The sequence below is a fragment of the Quercus lobata genome, chromosome 10 (genome assembly GCF_001633185.2).
Source record: "Quercus lobata isolate SW786 chromosome 10, ValleyOak3.0 Primary Assembly, whole genome shotgun sequence".
Taxonomy (NCBI): domain Eukaryota; kingdom Viridiplantae; phylum Streptophyta; class Magnoliopsida; order Fagales; family Fagaceae; genus Quercus; species Quercus lobata.
Window position 1 is genome coordinate 32,141,042 of NC_044913.1, and position 26,964 is coordinate 32,168,005.

Below are 26,964 nucleotides of genomic sequence, written 5' to 3' on the forward strand. Positions count from 1 at the left end.
CAAAAGTATAGAAGTTAAATATTTCTTCATTTTTCAAAAAATACTAATTAGCAAAATGTCTAATTACTCATTGTTGAATTTTTTTTTTTTTCATAGTTAATAACTTTTCCGTGCATCGCACGGGTTATCTTCTATATCTAAAGAGTGTCACTTGATCTGAATCATTCAACACAATAAAAGCATGCCTTTTTAACAACACATCTACAAGAAGTCTTTAAACTCAATATTATGTAATTACCTCCAAATGAAAATATATGATGTCAAAAATTTTTCTGTGAATGCTTTTTAGTGTATTAAACATTTAAGTTTTGGTCAAATAGCTTATAAAAGTTCAAACTTTCATCATTAGGAACCTAGTAATAAGCCCATTGAATACAAATTACAAGGATTTAAGCATTTTTAAACAATTGACAAAAATGCAGGCAATATAAGACTTGATTTCAATTCCTAAGCTAAAAACCAAAAACATAAAAAATAAGAGAAAATAGAATTAAATTCAGAACCAATCAATCAATTAACAAAATTGTGACACCATTATTTACTTTCCTTCCTTTCCTAGCAACCAAACAGAGTTTATTAAAAAAAATTAATAAAAAAATAAAGATAAAGGAAAACCTATCGGGTGGTGGTCTCTCTCTGAAACAAGCCCAAGTCTCTAAACCAAATCGGCAAGGTTGGCTCATCACAACCAACACCTTCGATGGTGGCTTCTTCTCTCCTTCGACTAAACACTCTTTCTCTGTCTTTCAATCTCGTTTCCCTCCATAGATCAAACCTGAAAAAGCATCCACTTCTCTCTTACTTGATTCTCTCCAAACCCTAACCCTTACTTTCTTTAATCTAGGTTTGAAAAGCTTCAACTTCTCTCTTTACACTTGATTCTCTCCAAACCCCAACCCTTACTCTCTCTCTCTGATTAGGGTCTAAAAAGGGGTGCGAGTGTTTGGGGGTCGGGATCTCAGATGGTGAGTTACTGTTTTTTCTTTGTTTTTGCTGATGGGTTTGAGTTGGGTAGGCTGGAAGCAATGACGACGGGGTTAAGGGTGAGGTAGACAGGGTGAGGCAGAGACCAAGGGTGGAGGTTCAGAGAATGGTGCATTAGGGAGAGTGAGGGAGAGAACCCCGTTGAAGTGAGAGAGAATGCTAACTCATTCCTCTCTATTTTCTTAAAATCTCAAATTTTCATTCCTCCCGAAATTGGGAGGAATGGGAGAGAATTGAATTAGATTTAATGAATTTTTTACTAAAACTCTCAAAATACTCCTATATATTCAACCCTTTATTTTAAAATAGGGGTCAAATAGTAATATTGTCATAAAATGATTCCATTCTATTCCTTTCATGTTACTCCCAAACAAGATTACTTACATTCCATTCATTTTCATTCATTTATTTTAAAACATCCAATCGAGGTTACTTAATTCCATTCCATTCTTTTCCATTTCTTTCTATTACTTAAATACATTCCATTCCATTGTATTCATTTCCATTCCCTCGTGATCAATTCATTCCATTCTTTTATGAACTCCCAAACAAAGCCTAAGTGAAATTCAAATTTAGGGAGTTGAAATGAAAATAGTATTGAGCACACAGATTGCTAGCTTGGATTGGTGAAGTGTCAAAAGAATGAGCCACTAGATTAAATGGAAGGCTGAGATTTGTGTTATTGCATAAGGTATTGCACCGGATCTTAATCCTGTTTGTACCTAAGGGAAAAAGAAAATGGTGCGGTAGAATTAAAGTAGTGCACATATGAATTGGCATAACTTTGTTCTACAACTCGACATATGACGAGTTGTGATTGATAAAAGTGTGATAATGGTCATGTGAGGACACACTTTTACCGATCACAACTTACCACGTGACTGATCACAACTTACTTTATGATGAGTTGTAATGTAAAATTGGTAGAAGTAACATATCACCGCGCATTTTTGATACGGTGATCACTCCATAAGTATAAGTGTTTATGAGGTGTGAGGGATAAGGACCGGGGTTCAAGTTTTCAGAGAAAGATTCATACATATATACACTTAGTAGAATTTTTATATTGTATCAAAATTTAATTAAAAAAGAAAAAGAAAAAAAACAAACTTTAGATAGACGATTTTATAATCAGGATTATTAATATAGGATCTGAAAATTTCAAACTGGATCAGGTGGAAGTATCGGAGTGGGAGTCAGGGATGGTTGTTAGAGGTTGGGTTGGGAAATAGTGGGCGAAAATGGGTAATTACCCATAAAACCCCAACTATTTAGTTAGTAGGGTCCGTTTGGAAACTAATTGCCAAACTAGCAACTCGAGCCTCAGAGGCTCGATTTAGGGGCCCAAAATCGAGCCTCTGAGGCTCGGTTTACGTCCTTTGAAATGGCCTTGACGTGGCAGGAGTGTACGTGGAACTCGAGTTTTTAAGTCTCGAGTTCCACGTAGGTGCCACCTAAACTCGAGTCTTTGAAACTCGGTTTACGTAAAAATTTAAACCGAGTCTCAAAGACTCGAGTTTTAACCAAAAAGAGACACGCGTTGAACTCGAGTCTTTGAGACTCGGTTTTAACTTTGAAACCGAGTCTTAGAGACTCGAGTTTCAAAGCATGATTTCCCTACTGTGTGGTCTTATCAAGTGTCTTTGCTGTGTGCTCTGTGCTAGGAACGTGCTCTGTGCTAGTCTATTAACTGAATACGTGCAGTGCTAGTCTATTAAAGCTTGTGTTGAAGGACATGTTTTGTCTTTTGTCTGTTGCTTGTGCTTGTCTATCTACTATTTTTGTGCTTTTGCTAGTCTTTGTCTGTTGCTTGTGCTAGTCTTTGTCTTTTGTCTGTTGCTTCCTATTTTTGTGCAGTGCTAGTCTTTTGTCTATCTACTACAGTCTTTGTTGCTTCCTGCTTTTGCTAGTCAACAGTCTTTGTTGCTTCCTCCAGCAGGTAAGATGAGTACGTTGCTGAAGAACATGTGAATATAATTTGTCTGTTTTGAAACATATTCAAAAAATATGTTAAACTAGCACAAGCACCAAAAACTTCTCTCAGACTATGTTGAACCTAAAAAAACTCTCACACAACTCTCTCACATGAAGAACAACTTGTCTCAACAACTCTCACCTTCAGCAACTTCAATCACAGAACCTCTCTTAAGAACTCTCACAGAGACTCAACCTCTCATATATATTTAGCAGCAAAACATTGCTTCTCTCACTCTCATACAATCTCAGCAGTACATTTGCACATCATTATGTCAAGTAAGGGTCTCCTCACTCTCTAATTAGTTGTTTAGTGTATATAGCTGCTTTAAAAAGTGTTGCTTGCATTGTTTTAGTGTATATGCCATTTCCTAATAAAATATTTGTTTGTATTAGGCAAATATATTTGTTTCCTGATAAGATATTTGTTTGTATTAAAATATGTATATTTGTTTCCTTATAAAAAATACGTATATATATTTATATTTATACAACTATATAATTAAATATTTATATATACATATTTTTATATTTATATTTATACAACTATATAATTAAATATTTATATAAATATATTTATATTTTTATATTTATACAAACTATATATATAAATACTTATAGAAATATATAAATATTTAATTATATAGTTGTATAAATAGGCTAAATATAAATATATTTATATAAATATTTAATTATATAGTTGTATAAATAGGCTAAATATAAATATATTTATATAAATATTTAATTATATAGTTGTATAAATAGGCTAAATATATAAATATATTTATATTTATATAAATATTTTTATATTTATACAACTATATATATAAATACTTATATAAATATATAAATATTTAATTATATAGTTGTATAAATAGGCTAAATATATAAATATATTTATATTTATATGTTAAATTAGATGATATGTCTAATTTGATTGATCATGATTATATTCACATTAGTGTTTTTCTTTTTCTTTTTTTGTCTGATGAACCCTGCTCTATGTTATTTCATCAATAGTAGTGTAATAGGGTATGGCATTAATTTAAAATTACTTGAATGATGTTGTTACATAATTGCACTCATTCATTTGCACATCCTCATGACTTTTGTTGTTTGGTTTGATATTTTTATTTATATTTTTGTTAGAGCTGAGTTTCAATTTTGTAATGGGGGTGAGTTTTGTCTTCAGTTTTTTTATTTGTTTGAGTATGAAATTATAATGATTGAGTGTGTTTGTATGTGATGTGGGGTGAGTATATGCAATTGTTACACTTTTAGAAGTTGTGATTCTTGTACTTTGAGTAGATAGAAAAGTTTTTGTAATTGATGTGAAATGAAAGAGATCAAATATGTCACTAACATAAATTTAGTTGGCTCTCTAATAGGTGCACAATCTTTGAAGAATATTGACATAAATGTATACTTCGGTGGACACCTTTACAATCCTGAAGGGATTGACGGATTCCCATTTAGAGGGGAGGGTATCGAATGCTACTACATGATGTTACGTCGTAAGTTGAAGACGTTGACTGATTTGAAGAGGAAAATAATGGACGAATTGAAATTGAACCCTGCTTGGTATGACATCAAGATTATTTATCGTTGCCCACAAGAAGTTCTTCATGAACGGATAAATTATGGGTATATGGCGATTAAAGAAGATAAACATGTAAAGATGATGTTTAATAGGATCCAGAAAATGCCCCAAGTAAATGCTGCTGAGTTGTATGTAAGTTTGGAGGCGAGTGTAGACAACAGTACTGAGGTGGTGCAAGAAACATCTACGGCTTTACAATTTACAACCCTAGATGATGGATGCACTACAATGGGAGGGTATGCAATGGGAGGTTATACGCTGTCATCTCAAGATTATGTTGCGAATACTGGTGGAACCCTCTACTCTCAAGAGACACATTTAGAGGAGGAAGACGAAGACGAAGACGAAGATCATGCTGCGAATGATGGTGAAAATAATGATGATATGGATCAGTACGAAGAGAGGATTGAGCGAGGTGACTTTGAGAACGATGTGGATGAGCATGAAGTCGTTCCTAATTTTGAAGAGGAAAATATGGAGTACCATAATGAAGGTGATGCAGATGATGATGATATTGGTGTCCAGCATGATACAGATACGACCACTGGCTACAGACCTCCTGCGGACTCATTCTACGCAAATACTTGGGAAAATATGGTTGATCCTTCACGTCTTCAGATACCATATCTTTGTACTTGGCAAGATGGGATGCATTTTTGTAAAGGGTTGACTTTTGCAAATAAAGCTGCGGTGAAGCGTGCATTGATAATATATGCAGCAAAGGATAATAGAAATTTCTCCATCCAAAGGTCGAGCACAACTGAATTGTGCGCCGCATGCATTGACGACAATTGCAAGTGGTACGTTGGGGCATACATGAAGCCTAAATTCAATGGTCTGTGGATGGTCACGTCTTATGTGGGTCCACACAGTTGTATACCCTTTGGGCTGCGAAGAGATGGTAGAATGATGGATTCTAATTTTGTTGCATCAGAAATTGTGGGAAGATTGCGAAAAAAGCACACTGCTACTGTTGATGAGCTTTGGGAGATCATCCGTACTAAGTATGATCATGAGCTTTCTTACTATAAAGTATGGGACGCAAAACAAAAGGCAATTGCTAAGATTTTTGGGGATTGGGAGGAGTCTTACCAAAGGTTGCGAAAGTTGTTGGCATACTTGGATCAGGATTCGGGTACCCAGTATAGCTATCACACCATACCTAAGCCATTAGAAGGTACTACGTTACTGCGCTATGTATATTGGGCATTCGCTCCATGCATTGCTGCATTCCAGTATTGCAGGCCAGTGATCAGTATTGATGGAACTCATTTATATGGTAAATACAAAGGGGTATTGATGATTGCAATGGCAACCGATGCTAATCAAAAGGTTTTGCCTATCGCCTTTGCTGTTGTGGACAAGGAGTCAGGGGCTAGTTGGGGGTGGTTTTTAGAGTGTCTCAGGACTTCGATAGAGCGTGTTATTGAAAACAAGGATATTTGCATTATTTCTGACCGACATAAAGGTATCAAATGCGCCATTCGAGAGTGGCCTAGAGGGCAAGGCGGAAGAGAACGGGTATATCATCGATATTGCCTTCGACATGTTGCTAGCAACTTCAACACACATTTTAATAACCCGACTCTAAAGGCATTGGCCTTGAAAGCTGGATATGCGACTTGTGATGCTAAATTTGTGTCTATAATGCAAACCATTAAGGAGGCCGAGATTAATTTACTGAGGGGTGTAGACCCTACTGATCGCCGGATTATACGTTATATGCCATACACATATCTAATGAGTGAGGATGTAGACAAATGGACCCAGTCACATGATGGTGGAAGACGGTACGGGGCAATGACAACCAATATCTCTGAGTGCTTTAATGGGGTTCTTAAAGGTGCCCGCGGTTTGCCAATTGCTGCAATGGTTGAGTTCACTTATTTTAAACTTGTTGCATATTTCCACGATCGACATAAACAAATTACTTCTGATCTCTCTCGAGGTAAGGTGTGGAGTGATTATGCAATGGAGATCTATAGCAAAAATGAACAGAAAATTGCAGGACACACTCTGAGGAATTATAATCATGCAGAGGGTATATATCAAGTGGTTACCCCGTATAACGACCATAGAGCTGGAGGGGGAAATCACAGTCATGATGTGCGCGTATTTGATAGAACCTGTGGTTGTGGAAAGTGGCAAAACTTGAAGATCCCTTGTTCACATGCAATTAAAGTTCTTAAAAGTCTGCATCTCGATGCGCCCAGCTACATTGACCCATGTTACAGTCTGAACAACGCCATTCTCACATATTCACATAATTTTGTGGTGCCAAAGTCAGAGTCATTATGGACAGACGTTCGCGGACCACGGTGGGTGCCTGACCCACGATTGTTGCGGGCCAAAGGTCGTCCTACGATGTCAAGAATAAGGAATGAAATGGATGGGGTACGGCGAGAACGGGGAAGCCGGAGGGAAGATCCGGAGTTGAGGGAGATTCAACCGAGGCAACGATGTGGAGTGTGTCATCAAGAGGGGCATAACCGTAGATGCTGTCCCAATTCCCATGGGGCTTCGACAAGTGGTAGTGCTATGAACTAGGCAAGTGACGTCACTGTTTTTATATAATATACTCAGAATGTCATTTGGTTTTTGTTCTTTGCATTTGGAAACTAATAACCGTATTTCATGTTTGTCAGGCAAGCGGAGACTTGATTTTCGTAAGTGACATTGTACGTGGGACTTGTCGTTATCTTCTGTATGGACAAGCTAGGTGATTATGTAGAGTATGTTGTATCAGTATGGACAAGTGTTAGGTGACTATGTATAATATGTTATATCCGCTAGGCGAATATGTAGACTATGTTGTATTAAAGGTTTTGTTATTTTGTTTATTGTTGTAAATTACGAATAATTGAACTCTTTGCTATCCATTTTACTCGTTACATTAGTTGCGTGATGCAGCTCTTTCCTATAATACGAACAATGATACTTTGGCAAGTTCAACCACAAGGCCCTTCTAGTATTGAACTGCCATTGTGTGCTAAGACTTTTGTCCAACAATAATTTCATTGAATAGTTACTGTTTTAATTTGGTTGTAGAACTTTAATGTATGCTCCCTTCGCCTATCATATGCTAGTATGTAGTTGTTTGATGTGTTCTGGACCCTGCAAAATTTGCTGTAGGGGAGAAAACTAATTCTGGTCCATGCACCTGCGGCAAAAAAAAAAAAAAAATTCCATCCAAAAGAACTCAAGTATCTAAGACTCGATTTCTATTTATGGAAACCGAGTATAAAATACTCGAGTTCTATTGGGATTTTTTTTTCCTTTTTTTTTTTACCCCAATTTGAGAACTAAAAAACGTATAAAATACTCGAGTTTTATCGGGATTTTTTTTTCCTTTTTTTTTTTACCCCAATTTGAGAACTAAAAAACGTATAAAATACTCGAGTTCTATTGGGATTTTTTTTTCCTTTTTTTTTTTACCCCAATTTGAGAACTAAAAAACGTAATTTAATGTGGTAAATAATTCTGGTAACCTGCGGCCAAAAAAGAAAAAAAAAAATTCCCAGTGGAACTCGAGTATGTTATACTCGATTTCCATAAATGGAAATCGAGACTCTAAGACTCGATTTCCATTTATGGAAACCGAGTATAAAATACTCGAGTTCTACTGGGATTTTTCCTTTAATTCCCAGTAAAACTCGAGTATGTTATACTCGGTTTCCATAAATGGAAATCGAGTCTTAGAGTCTCGATTTCCATTTATGGAAATCGAGTATAACATACTCGAGTTCCACTGGGAATTTTTTTTTTCTTTTTTGGCCGCAGGTGACCAGAATTATTTAACCACATTGAATTACGTTTTTTAAATTACTCGATTATTTACCACATTGAATTACTCGATTTCCAAAAGAGTTGACATTGTTTAAATTCAATAAAATACTGGCAATCTTTACAAGAATGAAGCTTATTTTGACATGCTTGCCAAATACTTACAATAAGAGATGAATCTGTTTAAATAGTTGAGGTCACAATAAAGAAAAGTACCAAAAACTAAACAACCCAAGCTGCATAATGAAAACACACACGATACCTTTATTTTATTTGATGCTTCAAATCCATCCAGCTGGTTGAGAAGCTCCAGCATAGTCCGCTGCACTTCACTGTCACCATTGCCACTACCAGTTTAAATGCAGAAAGTAAAACGGTACACGAGGCAAACCTCCTTTATCTCTTTAATTTGCTGGTCAAGACCGCCAACCATGTCATATGTGGAATCTGGAACCTTTTCAACTTTCATGAGGTTGACCAATGGATCAACTTTGCTTTGCAAGATTAAATGAAGCACATAACTGTCATTACGGAGAGCAACTCTTGTTGATGGAGTTATCTTGGAGATATCGATATTTTTATCAATGTCAACAACATATTTCCGTTCAAGATGAACCTGGGAAAGAAGATGAGATTGTTTAGATAAAAATGTATTCAAACTGTTTTCAAACCATCTCTTATTAACAAAAAGGCACTCCTAAGGCACTCCTTGTGCATGTAATACTCTATTCTCTTGCTAAAATATCATGACGTTTCAAAAAAATAAATAATTAAGGCACAGCTGCAAATTTACAATAATTAAACACATATTACATAAAAATGTATCACAAAAGAATATTTAACAAAATAAACAGAGATGCCAGTGGTATTTAAAAAACTTCAACAAAGTGTAGGCACCCCCATGTGCTTCATAATCCATACAAAGAACAGAGCTGTTGGCTGTGTGTGAAGAACAAAGCCACGGATCAATTATATTCAGGGTGGTGGAGTGAAACAAAACATTAACATGGACACACACTACTTCCATAGCTTCCGCAATGACATGTTTTCCTCAGTCTCCTTCTTCATTACCTTTGCCACTACCATCTCAAAATCTTCTTGTGTTACATTAACCCTCCTCTCCCACAGAGCAAACATCCCAGATTCTGTGCACACAGCCTGCAACAAAAATAAAACGAAAAAAAATCTGTGACAATATGATTATGCACAGAGAAAACACACAATCTTTCACTTTTGAAGACTTTAATAGCCCAGTGCAAAATCTCGTTATGGAATTAACAAGACTATACTTATCATTCTATCCAAATCCATCCAAAAGAGTTGAGATTGTTTAAATTCAATAAAATACTGGCAATCTTTACAAGAATGAAGCTTCTTTTTTACATGCTTGGCAAATACTTACAATAAGTTCCAAAATCTGTTTAAATAGTTGATGTCACAATAAAGAAAAGTACCAAAAACTAAACAACCCAAGCTGCATAATGAAAACACACAGGATACCTTTATTTTATGTAATACTCTATTCTCTTCATGTATACTATCTCTCAGTCCCTCTCTTGCACGTTTGGATTATCTTTCCGCGTGTGTGTGTGCTGAAATGTTTTCAATTTCTGTGTTAGGGATGACTTTAGGAAGACTTATAAAGAAGAAAATCCCGATTCGAAGGGTGGTAAAGAGGTACAAGTATTTATTAATTACTGCCCTTGCTCTTTATTTTTTATTTTTTGTTAGGTGATTAAACTTTGGACAGGTTGTTCTAATCTTCTTGTTTGACTTACAATGAATTGTAGGTAGCAAAGGAGGGTGGTGAGAAGTGGAAATCTCTAGACAGAAAGAGAGAAAAATATTCCTAGGACATTAATAGGTGGAAAACAATAATTATTTACTATGGAACAAGATACAAATGCAGCAAATGAAAGGCAAAAAAAAATGGCAGAAGAAGAAAGGACAGAGTTACCTATAGAAGAATTAACATATAAGTGCCTATATCAAGTCATTTTTGGACTTGTCCTATCTTCTCCTATCCACTCTTTATGGTGTCCTTTTCACAATGGGCAACTACGGATTGCAACAAATAGGAAGTACTTATCAAATTGTCGCCATCTTCATTGACAAGAAACACATCACTAAGACAAAAAGTCTACTTGCATCTAGATTCAAACTTTTAAACCTGTAACACCAACGCCTTATAATTAGCAACTATAATTTCAAGCCATCCGTACTAAGGATAGAAGGTTGCATAAGTTATAAACTTATAATGGTCACGTTTCTGCCACACTGAAATGAAGGAGTTCCTTCTGTAGGCCTTTCTCGAAAGTGTATCCATGTGTGAGAATTTGCTTGAGCACAAAATATACTTCCCTACATACTAGAATTTGATATCTGGTTTAAATGAGGCCAACAAAAATAAAATAAACCAGTAAGAAAACCATCTCCTTACAGGGGAAAAAAAAAATCAAATTTTCTAATCACATTTCATCACTTGGCAATGACTTATACATAGCCGAAACATATAAATAAACACTGAGAAAGAACCATGGTAGGCATTCGAGTTGTTTTCTTTATATATGACTGAGCTTTGGTGACATTTTTATACTTCAATATGGTGTTTTGATTCTCCACCCAATAAATTTCTGTGCGTGCTGGATATAACCAGAATATTTTACCTCTATAACAAATTCAGTACAGAAACCAAAATAGAAAAAAAAAACAAAAAAAAAAACGAACTGATTACATTGCAAAATGCATAGGGGACTCACCTTTTTTTCTTCTTTTTCTTTCAGATGGTGGAGACTGAGTTACAGCGGACAGGGACGTGCGACAGTGGGTCGGTGAGCGAGAGAGTGAGAGGGTGACTGAGCGGTGAGGCTGAGAGGGTGAGTGGGTTGGGGCCGGCGTCGGCGTCGGCGACGGTGACGCTGAGAGAGTGAGAGAAGGAGAGGGTGAGTGAGAGTGGGTCGGAGACTGAGAGAGGGGTTTCAGAGGACCGGTGAGGCTGAGAGGGTCAGTGGGTGAGTGGGTCGGCGTCGGCGACGGTGACGCTGAGAGAGTGAGAGAAGGAGAGGGTGAGTGAGAGTGGGTCGGAGACTGAGAGAGGGGTTTCAGAGGACCGGTGAGGCTGAGAGGGTCAGTGGGTGAGTGGGTCGGCGTCGGCGACGGTGACGCTGAGAGAGTGAGAGAAGGAGAGGGTGAGTGAGAGAAGGAGAGGGAGAGTGGGTCGGAGACAGAGAGGGGGTTTGACTGATGAGGGAGAGTGAGATTGAGATTGGAGAGCGTTAAATTCAAAAAACGCCTATTAGAAATCGAGTGCCTGAGACTCGATTTCCATTTTGGAAATCGAGTCTTAGACAGTCGATTTCCATGTGTAGTCCACGTGGAAATCGAGTTTTAGACACTCGATTTCCACGTGTACTCCAACGTCTTTTTTGCCATGTCAAAGGACGTAAACCGAGCCTTAGAGACTCGATTTAGGGGCCCAAAATCGAGCCTCTGAGGCTCGAGTTGCTAGTTTGCGAAAATGTTTCCAAACTGACCCTACTAACTAAATAGTTGGGGTTTTATGGGTAATTACCCATTTTCGCCGGAAATAGTCGAAAAACCTAAATGGAGTGGGTGTTGGTAGTTTGAATGGGAATAGGAAGATGAAGAAAAAGGTGTCAGCAATACTGTATCACTATCCTTGTCCAGACGGCGCTTTCGCTGCATTGGCGGCTCACCTTTACTTCTCCGCCACATCGCTCCCTGCTCTCTTCTTTCCCAACACTGTCTACAATCCCATCAAACCTCAAAACCTTCCTCTCCATGAATTTGAAATCGGTGATCTCTACCTCCTTGATTTCGTGGGTCCCTCCGGATTTGTCCAACAACTCTCCTCCATAGTTGACAGAGTAGTCATCTTGGACCATCACAAAACTGCGCTATCCGAAACTTCGCTTCTTACTACTGACAATGTGAGTAAGGTGATAGACATGGAGAGGAGTGGGGCCACCATTGCTTTTGATTATTTTAAGGATAAGCTTATTAATGATAATAATAAACATGATGATGGTCATTTGGGTGTATATGAGCGTGTTAGGCCACTGTTCGATTACATTGAAGATGGAGATCTTTGGAGGTGGAGGCTTCTCAATAGCAAAGCTTTTAGCAGTGGTTTGAAAGATTTGAGTATCGAATATGATGTTCGCTTAAACCCCACCTTGTTTCAACAGGTAACCCTCCTATTCCTACTACTACAACTATTCTATGCCTCGTCAATTTCTTCTTTAAATAAAAAATGAATCTTTGGCAGTTACTTGGCTTGGATGTGGAGTCTGTGATTACTCAAGGCATGTTAAGCTTGTCACACAAGCAGATATTAATAGATGATGCTCTCAACCACTCTTATCAAATTGCCCTTGCTGCTGGACGTTTTGGACATTGCCTTGTATGCAAATTAATTTTCTCTCTCTTACTTTCTGTTATGCTCACTCATATTAAATTTATTTTCTATGTTTTCTTATTAAAAAAAAAATTTGGGGAAATTGAATTTGAATTACTAATCTTGCCCACCAATTTGTAGGCTGTTGATGCAGACTCCATTTCAGAGTTGAGGAGTGAATTAGGGCACCAATTGGCTACCAAAAGTCGTAATCAAAATTTGAGGTTTGTCATAAATGCTTTCTTTCATTTTTTCATTTTGTTCTCTACAATTTTTTTTTCCTTCATTTCTAGCTTTTGTGCATAAGCTTGAAAGAAATGTGCCACGCCAATAGTTAATAGCAAGAATAACTACTGTAAGACTGATACATGAATAAAGAAACTTGGTGACTCAAATGATATGGATAGTTCCAAATGGATTCATAATTTTTTTTTTTTTTTTTTTTTTTTTTGTCTATGTAATTCTTCTGAAAATTATTCAAAGCTTTACGAAAATTTTGATTGAGCAGCAAGTTAACCCTCAGTATTTATCTTTTGCCAGTCCACTTCTTGTGTTTATACTTTTGCAAGAACACACAAACACAATTTGGAGTGTGGAAAATTCTAAGTGGATCAGTAACACTATTCTTTCCATGAATACATGATGTATTGAGCAATTATAAGGGTTGGAGTCAATCTAAATTTCACATAGGAGGTAGAGTCGTCTTTCCGATTACTGATTCAATTGGGGTGGACTTTCCTTTTGCTAGTAACTATAATATTTATAATATAAGCTACATAGAAATTTATTCATTAGCTTAAAGGGCTTATGATTCTGAAGCACTTAGTTATAGTATATACAAAAGGAACATGATTAAACTCAAGAACACTTGCAGCCTGAAAAGTACATACTAGAAGTCTCTCTTTGCAGATTACACAACTTTGTGCTGTGGAATGCACGTATCTTTTTTTTTTTTCCTGGAAATTACTTCAGTATGATCAAATGGGAATTCTTTCTAAAATCTATAGGCATTCCTTTCTTGAAATCCCTACATTTTCCATGCAGTGGAAGGTCACAAAAGGATCCTTGGGTGGGGTATTTTCCTAAATGTAGAAGATCAAGCATTGGAAGCTTTTGAAATGTTGCATTTAAGATGGGATAGTTGTCAAAAGAAAGTACTCCATTTAAAAAAAATATTAAGTGTTAACTTTTGGTAGGGTCCAGCTCAACTAGGGCACCCATTAGTGTGCCCGACCCACTAATAAGATGAGAGAAACTGTCCCTCTAGCATACACATCTTATTTGGCATTGAAAGGGGACAGCTTTAACCATCAGTAACCTACAGTACAGAGCCCATTTCTATTCTCTGCAAAAGCTCTCTTTCTATCAAAAGTAGACTATTTTCTTTTTCTCTGTTGTCTAAGTTGGCTCTAAGGTTCCATGAATTACCCAAGATTCTTGAACTGTGGATCATGTGTTGGTTATTCTAATAACAACCTTCCACCATGAGCAGAAGATCAGTGAGTCCGTGGCCATGTAGGATGACATGGAAGCAATGTGGGTGTTATATGATGTGACAATGTATTGCGTGTGTTTTGATTGTCCAAGATATCTTTCCACTGACAGTTAATTAGATGTGTATGAAACCTTGAGTTTTAATGGTTAGTACTGTCCTGAAGCAGCTTTACAAATGAAAGGTTGACTAGAAGCAACCTATAGCATGGAAAAATGCGGATCAGATTTCGTTATACATAATTTCACCTTTTCTAGGTAGAAAATAAGCCAATGAGCACTGCGCTGCCTCCCTCAACCCACCCTCACCATCACCCTCACCCCCAGCCACTGCCACTTCCATCTTTCTTTCCCTTTCTACCATCCTCACATGTTCCTACACCTTCTCCTTTCCCTTTCTTGTTCCCACCACAGTTGGCTTTCTCCCATACCCCCATTTTTGTCCCCCCACTTCAATATCGACTACCTCACCCTCACCCCCTCTATTTCAGTCTTTTCCTAAAATTCCTTTACAAACACCTTCTGTGCCTAACCTTCCTTCAGTGCCTAAACCTACACCCCTATCTACTAACCCTTTACCCACACCATATTCCATCAAATTATCCCCACACAATACCTTGCCTAAACTTTTTTCTGCTAGTCAAGGGAGCAATAAAGGTTCTTTTCGTATTGATGCAAAATCTCTCTCTCTTTCTCCTTTTTTTTTTTGTTTTTTTTTTTTTTTTTTGTTTTTTTTGTTTTTTTGTTTTGTTTTTTGTTTGATGGTGGGCGGTCTGATTTATATGCTATCCATGAGAGTCGCAGGAATGTTAAAAGTTCCATTTGGGTAGGGCGTAAAGGCATGGATTAGATTCTTTCTTGCTTTGCTGATATTCGTGATTGGGTCCCAGGGAAGGATATCCTTTGTAAGTGACCCAGAGAAAACAACAAGTTGTTGGAATTTTGTGGTAGATCGAATAAGGCTGGTCTCTTTGTGGAAATAGTTCTTTATCATGGTGGAGCTCGTTGAGGTTGTGTTATGATACTAGTAAGCTCTAACCGTTTTGGGTGGTCCTTGTTTTGGAAAGTATTATGCCAGTTCTTATCTGGTGAAAAACCACTGCTGTTACAAGAGGTGACTTCTGCTAATGCTGGTGGTTTTGATCCATCAGCCGGTGGTGGTCGGAATAGGAAAAACATGCTTCATTATGGTAATTAGTGGAAGTTAAGGAATTTTGAAAAGCCAGGAGGTATTGAGTTGTTTTGGGACAAAATGTGATTCATGGTAGACCCACACGTGCTTTTGGGTCATCTAGAGGTTGGAGATGATAGAGTTTGGAACTTGAGATTTTATAGAGATTTTCATGATTGGGAACTAGAAGCAGTTTTCTCTTTCCTTGAATTTACCCTAGCTCGGATTCCTAGGGGTGCGGGTTATAGAAAGTCTACTTTGGTGCCTTAATGGCAATGGTAAGTTTGATACCTGGTCCTTTTACAATTTGATTCGGGATTTTCCCAACTCTACCTTCCCTTGGAAAGGTGTTTGGAAAGTAAAGGTTCTTTTTTTTGATAAGTAATAAGATATATTGATACCAAAAAGGAAACACCCTAGTACACAGGGAGTGAACAAGGGGACAACAAATCAAATACAAAAATTGCATGAATCTAGGAAATCAATAAAAGAAGGGAATGATTGGTTTTGCAAAGCAAACAACCGATCCAATAAAGTTCTAAAAAAGAATAGCCTAAGGTCTGGAATAGATCTCTCGATATCTTCAAAACGACGACTATTTCTCTCCCTCCAAAGACACCACATTAAGCCATGAGGAAGGATGGACCATATATAACCATTTTGATGACGACCAAACCTGCCTTGCCAATACCCTAACAGCCCCAAAATAGTATGCGGCATAACCCAAGATACTCAAAATAAACCCAAAACCATAGACCATAGATCCATAGCAAAGGGACAGTGAAGGAAGAGGTGGTCAACCGATTCACCATTACTCTTGCACATGTAGCACCAATCCAAAATCCACACCTTCCTTTTTCGAAAATTATCAATCGTCAAGTATTTCCCTAAGGCAACAGTCCATACAAAGAAAGCTACTCTAGAGGGAATCTTTTGCTTCCAAATACTTTTCCAAGGAAAACCGAAGATAGTTAGACCAGCTAAAATTCTATAATAATCTTTCACCAAGAACCCCTTATCTTTGCTAGGAATCCAACATAGCTTATCCTCACCAAACCCCCTTATTGAAGAATTGTAAATAGTTTCCATGAAGCTTGACAAAGCCTCTAATTCTTGAACAGGCACACCCCTAAAGAAGTTCACATCCCAAAAAAGGACTCCCTTGGTGGATTTCATAAGCTCAGCCATACTAGCCTCCATTGGAGGATTTCATTGCCAGATTTTTACTTTGGATAATCTCATGATTAGCAGTTGTTCGTTGGCAAATTGGTGTTATATGTGTTGTTGTGATGGGGAATCTATAGATCATCTCCTTCTTCATTGCCCTGTTGCTCATTCTTTATGGGTGCATATTCTTCAGGTTTTTGGGATTCAATGGGTTATGCCAGGCTTGGTGAAGAGTTTGTTGTTTTGTTGGAGACATTTTCTTGGGATACATAATTTATATATTTGGAATTTAGTTCCAGGTTGTTTGATGTGGATCGTTTGGATGGGAACGGAATCTTCACTCGTTTGAGGGTACTGGGAAATTGTTGGTTCAATTAAAAGATTTGTGCCAAGGAACTCTTTTTGATTGGTTTTGGTGTTGGGGTTTTTCGTATTGTTCTGCTATAGAGTTTCTGCTTTCTCTTAGAATAGTATCCTGATTACTTACTTTTTTTTTTTTGTTCATCATTATGAACACCTTATATTCTTTTCTCTCTCTCTTTTATCAATAATATTACTCTTATTACCTATCCAAAAAAAATTATTTCTCTTTCTTATCTCCCCCCCCCCCCATATGGTCCTTGTTGAGGGTGAGCTTTCATGTATGGCTTTCAGCTGGCTCAAGATTCTTCCTAAAATGTTAGCCAAATAAAAAGTCTTAGAGAAGAAGAGAAAATTTGACATTCAAATGAAAATACTTGGGAGATTAAATAATAGAACTAGATAAAGAGTTTTGAGGTAGAAACTTTGTTATCTATCTGAAGGAGAATGAATGACCTTTTTCAAAAGTTCTTTCTCTAACGTGATGACTTACACTCAATCACTGATTGTATCAAGATTAAAAGGAGTCCAAAGGGATTCTTTCTAGTCAAGGAATGGTATATAACTGCAGATATTACTTGGTGATATAAGGCAAAAGATCTGTCCATATCTTTTGTGTTTTGTTAGATAAGGGTTTTTGAGGTGTCAGAGGTGAGAATTTACTCAAAAATTTTATCTGAGAATTCTAATGTTTACTTTCCTTGTTTGGATTAACAAGAAAGTTGTTTCGAAAATCATATGGAATTTTGAACTTGGAATTTCTTAGCATCCAAATCCCAAGCTCAAATGCCATGGATAAAGTTGTTAATTACTAATTCTACCAGCACTACCATTTTCATACGATTCAACTATTACTCTTCATATTTCCATAACTGTTGTTGCCACTGCCATCATCATTACCACAACTTGCCATAACCTGATAACCAGTTACCACCGATGCTACCATCACCACACCATTACCATTGCCCCAACACTTCTACCACAACACCATACCACCACATTTTTTAATGAAGCTGTTACCACTACCATTATTATCATCATTGTAATTACTATAATACTCTAGTTTCTTAATTCTACATATAGTTATCCAAACAATGGAGATCTAAATTGATTGAATTAAAATTCTTATTAATTCTAATCCCATCATTTTGTTCTTTATCCACTTGATAGTAAATTGCTGATTGTGTGAGATTCTGAAAGATTCAACAATGCGCATGGTAGTGTGTAAAAATGGTATCTTGCTTGTCATGTAAGTTGATACCATAGGATTTATGCAGAATTTAAGTTATGTTATGTGTACTTTCTAGTATAAAATATCCCCAATGGCAATTTTGATGTAGGACAAACCAAAACTTGATGAAACATTAAAATTGAAGAAAAAATAAAAAATTAGGAGTTAGCACCGGGATTTTCTAGACTTAGCACCAGATTATGGGGAAAATTCCAACAAATATTTATTAATCAATCATACTTGTCTCCATTGGAATAGAATAGCATGCTTTCATAGATTACTATGAGTAAACCCTAGCTCTAACTGATATAGGAAAATCCTAATTTTGATTCAATTAGGATATCCTAATTATTGAATTACAAAAATAAACTTTACTCTAGGATATTAAATAATCTACTAACAACTTAATTAACTAATAAGACTTAAAATGAAATCCAATTAACCAAATCCAATTAGCTTCTAAAATTAAATAAAACAAAATTAAAATAATAATGTTTTGTGCTTCCTGCATCATTCTCCTCTAGTTTGAGAAAACTCGGCCTCAAGTTTTAAAGTATTGGAGGATAAGAATGTTGGCACATGGCACTTGTACCAATTCTTGAATCACCTTTGGCATCGCCAAGAATAAACATGTCCTGTGTTTCACCATATTATTAATTTCTGTTGGAATTATAAAATCAGTAAATGGAATCCATGTTGCAAATTTCTATGTCAAATTTGAATCACTGGCAGCTGTATATCAAAGCTATTGGTCTTGTAGAAAGTTTCTATTGGAGAGTAAGTTGAGGAGGCAATGTCGGTTTTGGACTTTCAGTGTTGATGTATGCATTTTTTTACCAGTAAATGATTGTTAAATATTAAATATTGTTTTTTAAGTGACAAGCCCAACCGGTAGAGAGAATCGGCAGTTTTTCCTGTTGGTTCTGGCCTAGTACTATTTTCAAATTGCATAGAAGCCAATGAAGACCTGGCTTAGCTCGAAGGAGGTTAAAGGAATTCGTTCTCAATCCATTAAGTTGCACTTAGTCCATATTAATGTGTTGTTCAACAATCACTCATTCACACCTTCAGTTTGAAGTTCATTTAGATAGTGCAGATCCATATCTTGCTTATGCTTACTTGAAAGTTGAGGCCTTGGCTATATTTAGATGTTAATTTGTTGCAACATTACATATAAATTTTTTGAACTTAGTCCAGTTCCAATTTCATTGATCAAAATTCCTTCTGTTTAGACTCAGAATGAGGTTGATATTGACAACCAAGCTCCATTGCGTTGTTTTCAACTTTGAGGTGCCATAATCATGGAAACATTTTAGGTCCATCCTATCATCTTCATTTTCGAATGTGTCCATTCTGCTTCTATTACATTCAAGGTGCCATGGGCTTTCATGTCTGGCAACTGAGCATTCTTTGTAATAACACATTTCTAAAAAAAGAATTTGAGTTGGACATACAAATTACCATGTTTTGGGTGTAATTTATTTTCATTTCCTGCCCTCCTCGAATTCAACTTGAATATCGTGTACTTGATGTAGATCACTTTCATTTGCATTAAGTTGGCTTCTGTCCTGATAAGCTTTTTTGATTGTTTATTTAAAATAGGGGAAGGTACCCCCCCTTCCCCCCTCAAAGAAAAAAAAAACCCTTGAGTTCGCCCCCCTTTGACAAATTAAACCCTACTTTTTAGATTTTTCCATATTAAATTGTAGGCTTTATATACCGTGAGAACTATCTTTGTCCATGTCTTTTAAAAACCATTAGTGAAACTACCTACTTGGTGGGAGGAAAATTTTGATTGGTACCTATTATACCCAAGTGACACTATTTTTCTGTTACTGGTTTTCTTCTTCTTGACATTAGAGAGAGAAACACTAAGGGAGGGAGAGAGCGTGAAACACAATAGAGAGAGGGGACAATACTAGTAAAAAGAGAAATTTCAGACATAAATAAGAAAAAGTGAATGATATTTGAGAGAGGAATTGAAGTAATGACTGCCAAGAATAGGTTCTTTGTTAGTATGGAGAGAGTGTTCGGATTGTCATAGTTTATAAAATATCAGGCTTAAAATGGCAAAATCAAGTCAGGATTTAAATTGTCACAAGAGGCAAATTTTGGTGTTTTTTTGTTGTTGTGAATTTCCCCCTTTTTTTTTTTTTTTTAAATTATTATTATTATTTTTTAAATTTTTTATAACTTTCTAGGTTAAATTCCACATTTGGTCCTTAACCTTTGCCCCATATTTCAAAAAGTCCTTTTAAATGTTCATTTTAGTCCTTATGGTTACACACACACACACACCATCCACTGTTAGATGGAAAAGGATGATGTGGCAAATGGAAATCATTTAACCCTAATAATTTATTTGATGTGGAGGTTTGCTTGTGCAAACCTATTTCTCTTGAGCGAAGTGTTGAGCAAGAAGGTTCACTCAAGTGAGCTGTTGAGGGAGAGTGAGTGAACTTTCTGGTTTGGTGGGGTGTGTGATTCTTCTAAGTTTTGTTAAAAACAATGAACCCTCTGAATTATGAAATTAACGTTTTGTGGAACTAATATTTGGTTGTGTACTCAATGTGCATGTGTGTGTGTGTGGGTGAGGTGTCTTTGTGCCTTACTAGCCCTTTTGTATTTATGTGTATGTAAGTAATAGGACTAAGCAATACCCTTGTGAAGGGGTGTGTATGCGGGTATGGAATCATCTTCTCTCTCTCTCTCTCTCTAGTCAACTAGGGCTGTGACAGATAGTATGAATCAATTGTGTATGTGTATTGAAACATTTTAAAAGACAGGGACCATTTTGAATCATGGGGCAAAGGTTGAGCACCAAATTTATTTATTTGGATGCCATCTGCTGCACACACACACACACACACACAAGCTGAAGCCATCCTCTATATGCTTATTTATAAATTATGCATTTTGTATTCTCTTAGGGGCATTGGAGCCGTTGTATACAGAGTCCCTGAGCTTGAAAATGACCAGTTGCTGAAAATAAGCCTTAGGAGTGTGGACGGTGAAGACACAACACCCATCTCACAGGTTCATTTACATATTTTTCTGAAAGAATTAGTTTCCTACCCCTTCACAAGGGTATATGTGGTAATTGCAACTGAAGAGGTAAATGTGATTTGCAAATCCTTCTCAGGAATTCGGAGGTGGTGGACATCAAAATGCCAGTTCTTTTTTGTTGAGCTTTGCAGAATTTGAGCAGTGGAAGGTTTGTGGAAATGCTTAAATATAGGTAAGTTGTGGTGCTTCATCACCAGAGCCTTATAGTTCAATAATATTGCTTAGTCCTATTTATGAGGAGAACGAAGATTTAAACCTCCTCACTTGTTGTAACAATTGAATTATCAAAGAAAAAAGGTTGTAGCACTTCAGCCCATAACTGTATGAACAAAGCGGAAGCTATCATCATAAATATGGACATGTTGAGCTTCTAGTCTTTGTTTGATATCTCATACATTAGTGTCCTTTTTCAGCTTCTTCTTCCTCCTCCTCTTCTTCTTCTTCTTCTTCTTCTATTTATTTATTTTTAAATGATAATTATAATCCTGGTTCCTAAAATTTGTGGTAAAAATTCTATTTTGGTTTTACATACCGTTAGTTATGTAGACAGACAAATAGATTGAGGGACCAAATTGCATTATTTTTTCAAAAACAGAAAATTTAGGAACTAAATCTAAACCTTTTGAATTTAAGGGACTAAACTTAATCTATACCAAATTTCAGGAACAAGGATTATAGTTTATAAATTTTTCTTTTCAAAATTTGGCTACATTTGTTTTTTAATAAGAATTTGGTGACTCGTCAACTTTATTGAAGAAAGCGGAAGAATATGGTATGAATTTTCTTCGTAAAAAAGTAAGCTTAGCTATGAATGCAGTTTAAATAGAACGACTTCTCAAATTTAAAATTTTAAACTATTAAGGATGTCAGGGAAAAAAAAAGAGAAAAAAAGAAAGAAGATTATCTGATATAATATGATGAAATACTTAGCTACTCCGTTTGTGAAATACTCATGATTTTTAGTATTAACCAAACAATAGAAAAATGTTGTTTACAACATTGGAGTAACTAACACATCGTATTTCGTCATATTATACTTTAGTTACTCACCAGCAATGGAGTAACGAAGTATTAACCAAACAATATGATGAAATACTTACTAAAAATCATGAGTATTTCACAAAAGAGAAAAAAAGGAAAGAAGATTATCTGATATAATATGGAGAAACCAAGTATTTGTGGTGATAGTAATAGCTGTGATGTTGGCGATGTCAAATTCAGTAATTGTGGTGGCAACGAAGGCAATAAGTGTAGTGTGATGTTGGTGACAAGAACAATGGTAATTTTTTTTTTGAGAAATAATTACAACATGTTGCTAATTCCGCAGTTTGAATCTTTTTCCTCATAGACTTCCAAATACTTTGTGCATGGGGAGATGCCAATTCAGGTAAAAGATCTTTGACTTGTAGTGTTAGTGTTAGTGGTTCAATACTAAATTTTGGGTTGACCCTTGGAATATTGACATTTATATTAAGGAAAATGAGTAAATAACTTTCTCATCAGCAGTAGGATTCAATTAGCTTAACTGATAAAATATCTGATGGTTGAATAAGAGATCTGGATTCAATCTCCATCTACATAAAAAATCGATTGGTATCTTGGTCTAATGATAAAGAGTTATAAGTTGAAACTTTCTTTAAAATAAAAATAAAAAAAAACTTTCTCACCAGCAATGGAGTAATACTTAGAGTGGAGTGGTGTCTTGGTCTGTTAATAAAAAGTCATAAATTGAAACTTTCTATAAAAATAAAAAAATAAAAAAAATTTCCGTATGCTAATCACAAAGGTTAATTATAGATAAAGTTAGTGCCATAAAGCTTGGTGGGATTCCCATTTCAACTAAAATACTAACTACTCATTAACCACATGTACCTTCACATTTTCTCATTTAATTTGCCAACTTACCATTCAATTAATTTATTAATTTTATTAAAATGTTCTAATATTTTACATTAGGTTACTCAATAAAATTCAAATATTGACCAATAAAGCACATATAATGTCATTTTTTTAAAAAACAATTCAATGTAATTATTTAATTGAGAAACTTAAAATACCACCACAAATAAAAATTGTAAAATGTTTAAATGTAGCAATTTCTTTACTGCAGCATAAAAAAAAAACACAGCCACTTTTTAAGTTGACCTAATATGTCCTAAACATTATTGACCTTATAATTGAAGCCGCTTAATTTGTGACCCACAATCGGTAAAAGTTCAGCAACACATAAGTTAGATAATGAACAATGACACACATATTCTGAAAAAGGTGAGATGTCAAACAAGAACCCTGTTTTTCGCTGTAGCGCAGAAAACAAAGAACCGTAAAACAAAGAGGAAGGAGTTTAAATGAGTAGAAAAAACAATAGTAGGTAGATTGGGGGTCATTTGCTGAGTAATCTTACTTAAAAAATTGGGTTAAAAAGAAAAAGAGAGTTCCTATTAGCAAATTAAAAGAGAGAGAAAAAGAAAAAGAAGGTTCTTTGATTGAATGAGAAGAGGCACGCCATGTCCTAAATCCAAAGGCTCCACTTCTGGATGTCAGGGAATCTATAACGTCATTGTTCCATTTACCAGCAATGTTGAAAATGTTAGGCTAGTGATGGTATGTTTGGATACTGCTTATTACTGAAAACTGAAAATACTATAGCAAAATAATTTTGAAATGTGTGAACAGTACCGTGAGACTTAGTTTTAAAATTGTTTTTGCTGAAAAAAGTACTTGCGGGTCCCGTAAACAATGCACGGGACCCATCATTTTTCAGTAAAATGCAGGAACGCACGAAAAACGTGCATTCCAAATGCACACTGAGAAGAAATGTCCTGTGCAAGTGAGTGGGCTTAGTGCCAAAGTGATAGTTTAACGGTAATGACAATTTTTTATAGTGTTAGTATTTATAGTTGTAACCTCTCCCATTTTCTACCTATTAAAAAAACAATAAATTCTCATATGTAACAATAACATGTGTCTCAATGAAAATTCACCTAATTAAAGAAGAGTAAACATGCCAATTAAGAATCTCCATGTCAATATTTATTGTTACCAAATTTTTGTCCAAAACAAAACTAGCTCACGCCATTGTCAAATTCTTGCCAATTATTATTACGTTTTATCTCTCTGCAATTGGAAGTGATGGTTGTAGACACCCTATTTTGTTTTGGCCAATACTGAAGGTCTTCGATTCCAATGACGAGAAATATAAATTACTACCAAAATGATTAGAACTGTGTGAGGTTTAGCAACCTGAAAATGCAACCCTTGGCCCAAAATTTCTATTTTCAACCCATTTTCTAAAAGGCTTCCCAAAGTGGTGTATGCTATGATTTGGTGGCATACACACCAGTTTTGTGGCGTATGCCATTCTAAGATAGAGCCCTAAAATCACTCCATTTTTGTGTTGGTGATATTTTCTAGTCAATCAACTTGATCAATTGGCTAGCAAGAATGTATTGCTAACCATAGAGCCTCAAACACTTTATAAATATCCTCCATCCACCACCAACTAAGGGATCCCATTTTTTACCCATACCAAAACTCTACCAAAATATCTCCAAAACCTTGATTTTGAGTTTCAAGAGTCTAAGGACGAGTTTTTTTTTTTTGACTATCATTGGTTAGAAAACTTATCCATTTCTCATGATTCCGCAATTACGCTCTCAAGCCATAACCATTTCCTATCCATCTTACTAGTCTTTTTAGGGTTCATTACCAAAACAACAAATTTGATCCCAAAACCATTTTTGAGTCGTTGTTTCGAATACACACAACATTGTGATAGTTGATTTCAACTAAGGGACCGGTCATATACTTCACAGTAAAGTGCTAAAAGAGGTGAGGTATGAATCTTCTCCATGATACAATCCCCCCTTGATTTATAATTATTTTTACATTCTGTGGATGCAAGTGCCTGTGACGGTTTGTGGAAAGTACATCTCGGTTGAATGGACTGGGCAGAGGGGGAAGGATGGATCTTACCAGAGCACGTGTCTAGAGTTTAGGTATGGGGATGGGAAGGTGTTGGACACCTAACCCCACCCGACTCGTGGGTCGGCCTCCACTCATTATGTTCCATATCCTAATTCTATCAAAGGGCTCTTAAATAGGCTATTCTTACACACACACACACACACACATAGAGTCTATCATAACATGCATCTAGATATGGGGATGAGAAGGATTGATCTTACCAGAGCACATGTCCAGAGTTTAGGTATGGGGATGGGAAGGTGTTAGACACCTAACCATACCCGACTCGTGGGTTGTCCTCTACTCATTGTATTCCATATCCTAATTCCATCAAAGGGTCCTCAAATTGAATATTTTTACACACACACACACACACAAAGTCTATCATAACATGCATCTAACATCCAACATGGCTATTAGGACATATGTGTTTCATATGTTAGGAACATATGTCACTATTTTATGTAATTGGCTAATCCTTTGACAAAACGCACTTTACTTGTATTTGGGTAGATCTAGGATGTATTTAATGCTTCAAGAAACAAGGTTTCAAGTTCAGGTGTTAAAGCCATGCAAATCTGTCCAAGAATCAAGTGTGAAAGTGCTGCTCATTAAAGCTCGACAGCTAGCATCTATCGAGGCTTAGAGAGCTATCTGAATCCCGTGGCTCGATAGCTGCTTGACAAATAGGTATTTGTCGAGGTTTATGAAAAACAGATTTTTCAGTTATGTTTTCATCCAATATGTGGGTATATGTTTGGGCTTTCTTTTCTCATAACTCTAGACATATATAAGGATTATTTTAAGGGCCGTCAAAGGTGACACAAGTTGCACAAGTGTGGAGCAAAGTCTTGTTCATGCAAATTGTGACCGGAGACAGGATTTTCCCTAGTTCATCTCTCTCTTGAAGAAGCTGCTGTGTTTGTACACTGTAGGGTTTTGTAACCAAGGAGCTTCTTGATCTTCATCGTGTGATGAACTGAAAAACTTTGCAGCTAACATCCTTCTCAAGTTGGTGATCAAGTCGCGTACTGGGATTCACACAATTGGTTAGTCACATATTGGGAGCTGTGCATTGAAAAAGAGAGATTGTCATTATAAAACAAGTCCAATTGGATATTGGGGTAAGGGTTCAACTGTAGGTTGGTATAAGGTATTGAGATTCCTTTACTTGTAACCGCTTGTTGTGATAATAGTGTATTTTCAGGAGTGGTGATCTTAAAATCACTCAATGGGGTTTTTGCCGTGTAGGTTTTCCCAATTTGTAAACAAATCATTGTGTTAATTTATTTTCCACTGCATACTTTAGTTAATTGGTGATTTGTTTGTGCTACCATACGCTTTGCATGTTAATTTGATTAATTAATAAACTTGGCTAATTAATCAATTAATTCATCACAAGGGGTCAATACATTCTTGGCCTATCAATGGCATATCATATTCATGGTGCAACAAGGTAGCAACATATGATCATATTTACCAAAACATACATCCATAAACATTCTAACATACATCTAAATCTCATCATCATGGCACATGTCCTAACATTCATCTAGGCATCATGCTTTATGTAAATCAAGGCAGCAAGCACTCAACATCACAATTATGGCAGTATTCAAACACATTCATCTTTAAGCATAGCACTCAAAATGTTCTTCAAGTAATTTTAAGTCTACCATGTTAGGCATGCATGAGCATGTTTGTATGCATGTACTTACTTTCACTTACCTCATTGCATCATAGTACCTATGCAC

The 26,964-nt window shown here is 36.1% G+C and overlaps 2 protein-coding genes across 4 annotated transcripts; both read left to right on the forward strand.

The window, feature by feature from the left end:
* The first annotated feature begins 2,179 nt into the window (after window positions 1-2,179).
* On the forward strand, window positions 2,180-21,608 carry LOC115962861. 3 transcript variants are annotated; one of them, XM_031081737.1, is made up of 6 exons: window positions 2,180-2,212; window positions 11,928-12,549; window positions 12,630-12,764; window positions 12,900-12,982; window positions 21,109-21,214; window positions 21,321-21,608. In XM_031081737.1, the coding sequence occupies exons 2-6, from the start codon at window positions 11,983-11,985 to the stop codon at window positions 21,408-21,410; spliced, it is 981 nt and encodes a 326-aa protein (XP_030937597.1). In that variant the 5' UTR covers window positions 2,180-2,212; window positions 11,928-11,982; the 3' UTR covers window positions 21,411-21,608. The 3 variants fall into 3 exon arrangements, with proteins under 3 accessions (XP_030937597.1, XP_030937599.1, XP_030937598.1); XM_031081739.1 differs by lacking the exon at window positions 21,109-21,214 and having other exon boundaries at window positions 21,321-21,401; XM_031081738.1 differs by lacking the exons at window positions 21,109-21,214; window positions 21,321-21,608 and adding an exon at window positions 13,299-13,691.
* On the forward strand, window positions 2,944-7,480 carry LOC115964646. Its single transcript, XM_031083912.1, has 3 exons — window positions 2,944-3,237; window positions 4,347-7,105; window positions 7,204-7,480. Exons 1-2 carry the CDS (start codon window positions 3,231-3,233, stop codon window positions 7,103-7,105), a joined length of 2,766 nt encoding a protein of 921 aa, XP_030939772.1. The 5' UTR covers window positions 2,944-3,230; the 3' UTR covers window positions 7,204-7,480.
* Window positions 21,609-26,964: the final 5,356 nt, after the last annotated feature.

Excerpts from the sequence above, each read along its gene's own strand:
- LOC115962861 (XM_031081737.1), top strand. The coding sequence starts at position 11,983 with ATGAAGAAAAAGGTGTCAGCAATACTGTATCACTATCCTTGTCCAGAC. Across the intron at positions 12,550-12,629 it reads ACCCCACCTTGTTTCAACAG|TTACTTGGCTTGGATGTGGA; the intron begins GTAACCCTCCTA and ends AATCTTTGGCAG. Across the intron at positions 12,983-21,108 it reads AGTCGTAATCAAAATTTGAG|GGGCATTGGAGCCGTTGTAT; the intron begins GTTTGTCATAAA and ends GTATTCTCTTAG.